Source organism: Hesperophylax consimilis, chromosome 7, assembly GCF_061612785.1.
Source record: "Hesperophylax consimilis isolate HC1 chromosome 7, BYU_Hcon_1.0, whole genome shotgun sequence".
Taxonomy (NCBI): Eukaryota; Metazoa; Arthropoda; class Insecta; order Trichoptera; family Limnephilidae; genus Hesperophylax; species Hesperophylax consimilis.
Genome location: NC_142842.1, coordinates 22,704,408 through 22,714,571, shown reverse-complemented (window position 1 = coordinate 22,714,571; position 10,164 = coordinate 22,704,408). Strand labels below are relative to the sequence as shown.

Genomic DNA, 10,164 nt, shown 5'->3' with positions numbered 1-10,164 from the left:
AAAATAGGGTTGAATGAGAAGTTCTATGATCTAACGTGTTCTGGCATCAAACCCTGTTGCTGTTTATAAATAAGTCGCAGGTGGGGTCGGCTTGGGACATAGGGATAGAGCAACTTCTTCAGAAGATACTGGCGGTAATTCCAGAAGGAAGACCCAGAGGCTGAACTGCAATGAACAAATGCTGCTGAAATAGAACAGGGACCCAATTTTCATTTCAGTAAACAATTTGGTCGCATGCGAGGATCGCGCACGATAAATTATCTACTGTTTCGATAAATGCGTATTTTCGACCGTCCTAGATAATGTAAAACAACCGATATTGATACCAACATAAAAATGTAGCAATTTTATTTTTTTATATGGTAACACGTGTATTTAACTCCATAGATTTGATACATTTTTCTATATACATCTGTTTACGACTGTCAATTTTCAATTCACTTTGTTGTTCGTTGAAGAAGTAGTAATTTGACCCAACAGGATGTTGATAAGATCCTGTGCCAAAAAAATTCAACGCAATTAAAATCTGAAAAAAAACAATGTTTTATTATCATATCACTGATTTGAGTACAAAAAATGATTTGTTTGCATATAACGGGGATCATTAATCGTTCTTACCTTCGTTTTAACATCTACAGACTTGATTTTATACGGTTCTTTCATCAAAGGCGACAATAAATCAATTAATTTGAGCAGCAATTGTTTAGATAGTCGATAATTTTTTAAGAACAGTTCATTACTCAGACTAAATGCATCATTTCTTGAAAAAAAAATTCTTGGTGGCTTTTCAGTTAAATATTCGGCCTGTTCCATGTCTTCGATCGCTTGTATGTGCGTCAAATCTTCAAAACTCACCATTTTTATAATAATTAACAAAAATACGACACACGCAAACCGTACAAGTAACACTTTTTGACAGTTGAACTACTACTAAAACCAATAGTCCAATTATCTACTGCTTTGTAATAGATAATTATCTATTAGAAATTTCAAAATTCGCTTTCTATCGAAAATTAGTAGATAATTACTCGATGATAGAAAAACCATAGACAACGTAGGTAATTATCGCATGCGAGCAGTTGTCTACTGAAATGAAAATTGGGTCCCTGGACAGATAAGCCCACAGACGACTTATCAAAGCAACAAATCCCAGATGATTCTACTCCCTCTTTTCACTTACTCTTCGATTGCCAAAGGTTGGAAGATACCACTTTCACAGTCCCCAGAGTGGAAGATACTCTCAGTATCGCCCAGGTGATAGACCACCATTTAGAATTGAAATGTTGCTTGAAGAAACTTTAGCCATGTTAGATACTTCCGAACCCATCCTCTTCCCTTTAGCCTAGCAAACATATCCCTCAATTGGGGTAGCCATAGCCCCACTAGCTCCAGACAGTAGAGAGAAGTTGGAGCTCTTCTGCAGGTATTCACATTAAAAAAGGAACAAGAAGGTTGGTAATGAATAATTCAAGAAGTCAAATATCATTTAAATATAATTTTATTTGGATTAGAACACTTCTTGACATCACACTATGAATAAGATAATGTACATAGGTTATTTTTATCAGTACAAAAAAGACAGATAGCAAATTTAGACAAAATAAGCATAATTTATTATTATATGACGAAAGAGAGAAGGTATATGCAGGAAAATAAATCTTGACAATGTAATTTTTAATGAAATAATTTTGAAAAGCTATTACATATTATCCCTAAAGGAATTAAAAAAAACATGGATAGTAATTAATGATAATGAGGTACTGTGTAATTCAATACCTTAACTCTTTAGGTGCAGTATACCGATATGTCGGCACAACACTTTATGCCCCTCGACAAGTCCCTTGTCAGCAAATAAAAAGTAATCATAACATGTCATAAAAATAATAAATATCTTTACTTTTATCGAATTCTCATAACACTATGAAAAAACAATAAACGCACCTAAACTGTTAAAGTTGAAAGGCGTACAAAAAAAAATGTATTGACAAAATGTCTAGGAATATTAAAAATAATATAATACTACAGTGAAAAACCATATAATAATACAAGGGAAAAACAATGGAATAAATGTGTTTAGAAAAATAATATAAAGTGAGAAATTTACTTTACTATTTCTATAATGATTTCAACATAGCCAGAGAATCACGAGAATATGCGCAAATCCAATTTGTTGAAATGTTTAGAGCTTAAAAATCATAATACAATGAGCTTGGAACATACTAACCAATCTCAAGATACTCTTTAACATTTATTTCAATTGCCTAATATTTGCCCCCAGGCTACGAATAACCCATAGATAATAGAAACAATGGGAAATATGGCATGGTAGGGTGCCGACTGTCACCAAGCTACATTCAAATGCACAAACTATAAAAGCGGCTGTGCGATGAAAGTTATGAATTTGGTATACAGGTAGAAACAAAGGTAAGCGCCTGTGTGCGCAGGACGTGATTGGCAGTAGCACGGCATGCAGTTTCATACTAATAATAATTAGAGATGCGACAAATAGTGATTTGGCCGAATACCGAACATTCGGCAGCTCTCGGCCGAAACGCAGAATTTTACAAACTGAGGAAAATGAGAAAAGTTTAATTACACATGAGATAGATAGTTACCAAAATTAGTATCGTAAGAAAATCGAAGTAATATCCAAACCTAATGAAGTTTGTTTAAATTTATATTCCATCACCTTGCGGTAGTGTCTATAGTGAGGGACTATTTTCAGACCAGTTTTTCAAAAGCTGAAAAACTGGTTTTTACTCACCACAATTTGCCTTTGATTGATTTTAAAAAATGTAATAAATAGAAACTTTTTGATTGAAATGTGTTTTTATTTTAAACACATTTCAATGAATATTAAAAAATAGCTGAATACCAAATAGTGACCGAATATTCACTGCATCTATACTAACAAAGGTTCACGGCCCATCTCCATTGTTCCTATTATCTTTGTTATTTGCCTTTGTCAAAGTCCACAATTTTGCCAAACATTACTTTAATATTAGCAAATCACTGTTTAGATTGGTCTCCTCTCGGCGTGCTGTTTCAGCCATACTTACCCACAGCTTGACACAGTTAAATTTGCAGGAGGCCAAAGGAGGAATTAATGAACGAATACATTATTGTTTTTTTTTCGCATTCAAAATATCTTCAGTGGCGACTCCCTCAAATGCAAAGCTACATGTGTCGAACTGTACATAAATGCCCAGATGCTGACAGCCAAGATGGCTGCTGATAATTAAGTTCTTTTGCCTAATACTATAGCAGTCGAATTGATTATCAAATAGTAAAAAAATTAAAATACAAAAAAAAAATATAAACATATGAATTTGAATAAGATGCTTCTGCCGCTAGAGAAGATGTCAGCATCTGGACATTTACATTATACATACTACTAACATGGTTATGGTGTGTTGTCAGCGACGTGTGTATTCATCATACAGCTAGTAGGGTGCCGTGGTCAGTCTTGAAGCAGAATGGAATGAATGGGTCGTGATTGGTGAGTGGCAAGTTAGAAGCGCATGAACGGGGGATGTCCACGACGATTGGGCCGTCGGCCGCCGCGCATGCCTCGCTGCATGAATTGGTTGTTTCTCATCTCATCTGGAACAACATTTACAAATAAATTACTAACTAACCATCACGCTGTTTCCGTGCAGGGGTAGGCACGGAGGATAGACCACCACTTAACTCTGTCTCGGCACACACTCCTTGCTTCATTCATACAATGTTTGCTCATGACATAGTTGGAAAATATCTCAAACCAATTTGAAGTATGTACTATTCTGCCGCGGTAAATAAAAACACAGTGCCTTCCTTAAAAGTCTCAAGGAAGACACTGTGTTTTTAGGGTGACCGGATAAATCATCAAAATGATAATTCATCACATCTTTAAAAAGTTATATGTATAAAGTCATGGAAAGTGATGAAACAAAAACTTTATTAACTGGGTTAAGTAGGTTAGGATAAAAAAAATTTTTTTATCGTTTTTAATGACTTTATATCACTTTTTAAAAGTGTGTTGAATAGTCACTGTGTTGAGTTATCATGGAACCGTTTTTAGTTACCGCGGCAGAACTGGTGTGCTCAAACACATTCAAATTAAAATATGTTACATAAACTTTAAAATACGAGTTCAAATGGTGACGAAATGTTCAAGTCAGTTGCCACCTACTACTATATTGAGACTTGATGACCTATACGAATAATACAAAGTGTTGGTTGACCTACCGGGAGTCCAAACGATGGGTGTGGGGCGGTGGTGCTGGTTGGGACGCGGGGTGTGCCTCATGGACCGTCGCTGGCCCTGGCCCTGGCCCCCGCGCTGGTGGGGCCCGCGGCCCCCACTGCTTGGTGAAGCTTCCGCCTCGCGGCCCTCCTCAACCTGCTGACAGACATGCCAATTATTATTTATTCACTTGTTGTGAATGACTCCAGTGGGGTGTGCGGATTGTCTGGACAAAGCTAATGATTAACAAACATCAAAGATAAAAAATCTGTATCAAATATGCGAGATATGACATTATTTTGTTACAAATGCAAATTACTGGAAGAGGTTGATAGAAAATATACAACAAAGCAGAAATATACAAGGGTCATGGGGACAGCTTTAGGACTATTTTGTGATATGCATCGAAAGATTGTTGCTAAACTGTCGTCTGTAAGTGACTTTGGATCAGGTTGGGTTATTTACTTGTTGCAGCGGAGACGCAGGTTGGCTGCCCTGCGAGCTGACAGTGGGGGTGTCTTCGTCCACCGCCCCTTGCCCGGCCCCCACCTGCTCCGCCACCTCGTCCCCCCTCGCGCTGCCACTGCTGGGCTCAGTCACTGTGATGGAGGGGATCTCACCTGCAACATGCATAATAAACTAACTTAATACCGACTAACTAATTAATGTAGGAGCCGCTACATTTTAATGTGCTGGAGTGCTAAGAATCCCATTTTCAGCTACAAACATAAATAATATTTTTTTAAATCTTAGCACACTAAAGTCTCAAGCCGCCCCTTAGTATGGGTGTTATTTCACATTTGAGGGGTACAGAAGCAAACTTGACAAAAACTTTAAAAAAAATTGTTTTTTTTAGATTTCAATTGATTATGAAACTATATTGCAAGCCCCATCGACTACACTCGATGTTTGAAAGCAGAAATGCCTCTTTTCCACAAAAAATTAACTTTTCAAAACGGATTAGATGCAAAACCGCCACTATTAAATTACAACCAATCAGAATCTTCCTTACACCTTTGTTTAAAATGGCCGCTGTTGTTGTTCTATTGACTTTTAGTTAAATGCGAAATCGCCACCGTGCATTTCAATGAGATTATTTTCTCCCATATTTTGGCCAAGATGCAGAAATTCGTAATTCTTTTGTTGCGTGTAAAAGTAAAGTATGGTAATAAGTAAATTCTAAAACAATTTTTTTTAATAACTTATGAAACAAAAGCGAAAAGCGTTTTTCGTGTCTACTGAGAAATTGGCAAAGCGTTAAGTGGCAGGTTTGCTTCTATACCTCTCATTTAATACTTGGTATATTAGCGACAACTTCCGGAATGGAATATTGAGAATCTCCCTGGCCAAAGACCACCATTTAAAATAGAAAACATTTCTTGAAATCTTTAAATTTGTTAAATTTGAGGAAGATTTAAAGTTTATTTTTCTGATTCTAAAAGTGTATTTACTAAAAGTGTAATTATAATTTGATCGTAAAAACAACACATTCCGAAACGGTTCCAATTGGCTACAACATCATTGTGATGTAGAAAACGCCACTGGCTGGTAAGATGGCTGTCACCGTCGTTGCTCGGCGAGACGTCAACACCGCCAAATTCACAAATAAAAACGAACATATCTTTTTGGTAGCAAATCTAAAAAGGCACATTTTAAATCTTTATTGAATATTTATCCATTGACATAAAAAAAACCTTCAATATTGTAATTTTTTTTGGGAATAAAAATAACAGTGAAAATACTTTATTGGGGATGCCTTAGTCCCACTAGCTCTGGACAGTGGGGGGCAGCTAGGGACTTGTGTGCAGTATTCATATTAACCTCTCAGACAAAGACTTTTATCTACTATGTGTTCCTTTGAGAACTGTCAAAACGTGATAATTTTTGTGTTATTTACGAGTTTTGCTAAAAGCTTCATAACTCACGTTTTGGGAAACGTAGCCTCATTCTAAAAAATGTTTTGGAAAGATTATGAAATCCACTATCGCATTGTGTTGTAATACGTAAATATTTGCGTTTCTAAATATACATTTTATGAAAACGTCAAAAATATGTAAAAATCGCTTACAATTATTTCAAAGCTTTGAAAAATGTACTTTTTTCTGAGTATCATAAAGAAATAACACTTTATATATTGAAGAAATATAATTGAAAACTATTAGTCACCTCAAAATATTAACCGTTCAAACTAAAATATTTTTAATACATTATTTAGAAACGCAATAAATTATGAACGAACAAGATGACAGATTCAATCGGCTTAGATAATGCAACTCTACGTTTCATAGATATTATTGAATACAGACGCGTAGCGTTATTCATTATCGATACTCTGTTTTTTAAATCATGGCAATCCGTATACTAGTGATGGAAATAAATCGATTTTTGTAAAATCTCGCGCGTTTACGTGAAAAGACGTTCTAATGTCTTGACCGCTATTATCATATATGATTTAAGATTTTCACGGCCAAAAGTATTTTTGTTATTTGTTTTTGGGGTATTATGCCGTGTTGCGCTAACTCCTTCTTTAGCCAACGTTTCGGACAGCATTGCAGTGTCCATCATCAGGGCAGACACATCTTCCCTGATGATGGACACTGCAATGCTGTCCGAAACGTTGGCTAAAGAAGGAGTTAGCGCAACACGCTATTATCATATTTACGTCTTTTGACGTTCTAATGTTTTTAATATAAAAAAAAAAAAAATATTCTGAGTGGTTAAAGAAAAAAAAATATTAAAAAAAACAGTGGTTGTGTAATTGACCTTGCGGTGCCAATTGTGAGGTAAGGTCGGCGTGGGTGTCCTCCATGGCGCCCCCTGATGCGGAAGTGCCAGAGCCTCCCGCACCGCCCTCGGCAAAGGTGAAGCGCCCCTGGCCCCCGCTGCCGCCTCCACTGCCCACGGGGGAGCTGACTGCTTCACCAAACCTGGAAACAAAGTTAAATAAATACCTTAATAGGATACGCTAACGAACTCTGCGGAGTTATTTTTATAAGCCAATGTTTATTTTTTTTATTATTTATATTTGCATTTATATTGCTGCATTACAACATACTGAAAAAAGGGCGTGAATTTACCCATCATTTCTCCGGGGCACATATAAGGTGGGTGTAGAGGGTACGATGCCATCGTCCCCGTCCTCGTAGGCCCCACTTGGCCCCTGGGCTGTGCTACCACCTAGCACCAGTGAACTGCCCCCTGTAAGGAAAACAATTCATTCAAAAGGTCTACTTAAAACAATTCTGAAAAATCTGATCAGAAAAAAACAACAGTGGCTTAAAGTTAGAGAATTACAACTGACATACTTACATTTAAAAATACAGTTTTTGTTTTGCCCATGTTGTCAGTGATATGACTGATAAGTTAATAGTAATATAAAAATAATAATCAAATTGCAAAATCCAGCGAAAAATATAATAGAAACTAATATATTTAAAACTAAAGTATTGGCTGATAGAGTAGAGTGATAAACCACTTGCAAACATTAAGGCGCATTTTCTGCAGCAAAATGTTTTAAAAAAATTTAACAAAAATGAAAACATTGGGGCAGGGCCACAATAATTTTGTTATCCGTGGTCAATGAAAAACAAAAAAGGTTGTGGCCCCGACACAATGTTTTGATATTGTCGGATGTATTGAAAATGAAATCACTTTATGAAGACAATGTAAAGAAAGACAACTAGAGACTAAATACAAAAATATAAAACTACAGGCCGCCTCGGAACAGGAAACCCAAGTGAGGACTGTGAAAACTGTGACATTATTCTTATTACATATTATACTTACATCATGTGGGTACAAACTTTGCCCTAGAAACAAATATGCATGTCATTGTTGCGCTTTGGAAAATTGGCTATGTGGTTTTTATCACGGTTAAACGGTTAGATTTTTTTGAAATTTTTGGTGTAAAAAAGATAGAGAGATCTATGAAATGAACCGCCACTTTCTGCAAGGAGTCGGTGGTTTTTTCATGGATTTTGGGGCTCCAGACCAGATGTAAAATTTAAGGCATAAGTTTTATAAGTAGGTACTTTATAATTATTATGCTTCTGGACTTATGTACCTTAAAACCGCTGTTAGTTGATGAAACAAGCTACAGCTCAACACACTAACTTTGCAGGCGGACAAAGGAGGAACAAACAAACTACTTTTTAAATCCATAGATTTTTGTATCAACAAAATATACACTACCAATGCCACCAACTGCTAAGAGTTTGTCGATTTTCTCCCTGATTTAGTTAGTCAATTGTATAGGAGAAATAATACGATAAAGAACTCCGGTGAAAACTATTGACTTAAATTTTTTTAAATGTATGTTCAAATAGATCAACAAATTCTGAATTACAACAACAAAGTTTCATTAATATTATATTATGTACATAGAATTTATGAATCATCATTTTAAATTGAATAAAACACCATCACATTAAAACACCCTGTTTGGTTGGTAAGACTGAATCTGTTGATGCTGACATCACAGGTAACGAATCACATTTCATTCTGGTGTTGTGTTTTAATTTTGTGAATTTAAAATTTTCATTATTGTTGTTTCACAGTGTTGACGGGATTGAAATATCATTTAGGAGCCTATAATAATTCGGTGATGGGATAAATCATCAACACATCTTTAAAAAGTTATATAAAGTCATGGAAAGTGATTAAACAAAAACTTTATTAACTGGGTTAAGTAGGTTAGGTTAGGTTAAAATTTTCTCATAGTTTTTAATGACTTTATATCACTTTTTAAAAGTGTGTTGAATAGTCACTGTGTTGAGTTAGCATGGAACAAATAATTCATACTTTAGAAAATTTATTATTATTATAGGCAGTTATAGGTGGTTACATGATATTTCATCAAAATGACAATTAAACACACCTTTAAAAAGTGATATAGTCATTAAAAGTGATGAAACAAAAACTATATTTTTGTTTCATCACTTTTCATGACTTTATATCACTTTTTGTAGGTGTGTTGAACTATCATTTTGATGAGATACCCGGTCACCCGTGATATAATAACAGATTCTGAAACACATCTAAATAAACATATATCTCCTCACCCAGCGCCACCATACGAAGGAATGACCACCGCTAAAGAACTGCCTCGGTATTTACATTGTCCCCCCTCCACTAATCACCAAATGAAATGTGAACTCTCAATGGTCGAATCCTACAGTGAATCACAGCAAAGGGGTATAATTACGAGTTCAAAATGACAAAATTACGGGAAACTGGTCGTAATTACGACCATGAAATAAATATCAACATTAAAAAATGAGTATGCTAAAATAATAACATGAAAACTGACGCCTCACTGTTTTTTTTGCAGTTTGAAAAAAGGTTCAATCCAAAAATGTAAAGCATCAAAGCCAATACATATGTAAAACTGTATATTTTATTGTAAAATAAATAAACGAGATTAGGGGTGATGGTTTAGGTGAGTTGAACTGACATAGTTAGAAGTATTGCACCCACCGTACCCACCCACATTGAGACAGGTAAAAACACAGACATAGGAATTAATAGACGAGAAGATAATGGCGAGGGGTAAAATCAACTGTTGAAGAACGAAGGGGGTTAAGCTGACTGTGATTCGTCAATAAATCAATCTGACAGTAAATAGGCATCTCGCATTATAATATCACCATTTAGTTCTTAAAAGTAAAATCTGCTTTTGAATGAATAGACATTTTTACATGGGAGCGCAAATTACTCGCCACGTTATGAACTAATTTGCGAAGTCCAAATTCGGCAAAGTAAATTTCTTCTGTTTGCAGAGTCGTAGTTAGTTTCAGAGTATTTAGTTAAGACACTTTTACAAATGTTTCATAATTTACTTACCCCAGTAAACAACGATGAGCACACTTGAGAATGGCTACATTGTGATGTGATAGTATATGTTTCTAAAACTGATCCATATAATACGGTGTGAATAA

At 35.5% G+C, this 10,164-nt stretch overlaps 1 protein-coding gene across 6 annotated transcripts in view; it reads right to left on the bottom strand.

Annotated features, from left to right (window-relative positions):
- Window positions 1–1,506: 1,506 nt before the first annotated feature.
- Window positions 1,507–10,164, bottom strand: part of Mgtor (nuclear basket protein megator) — a 33,990-nt gene continuing 25,332 nt past the window's right edge. For 5 of the 6 annotated variants that reach the window (XM_089633314.1, XM_089633317.1, XM_089633315.1 and 2 more), the window contains exons 10-14: window positions 7,306–7,426; window positions 6,992–7,155; window positions 4,694–4,848; window positions 4,231–4,387; window positions 1,507–3,603 (exon numbers count right to left, since the gene is read on the bottom strand). In XM_089633314.1, the coding sequence (XP_089489440.1) occupies window positions 3,512–3,603; window positions 4,231–4,387; window positions 4,694–4,848; window positions 6,992–7,155; window positions 7,306–7,426 (689 nt within the window). In that variant the 3' untranslated portion in view covers window positions 1,507–3,511. The remainder of the gene's footprint in view (window positions 3,604–4,230; window positions 4,388–4,693; window positions 4,849–6,991; window positions 7,156–7,305; window positions 7,427–10,164) is intronic. The other variant, XM_089633316.1, reaches the window with a different exon arrangement.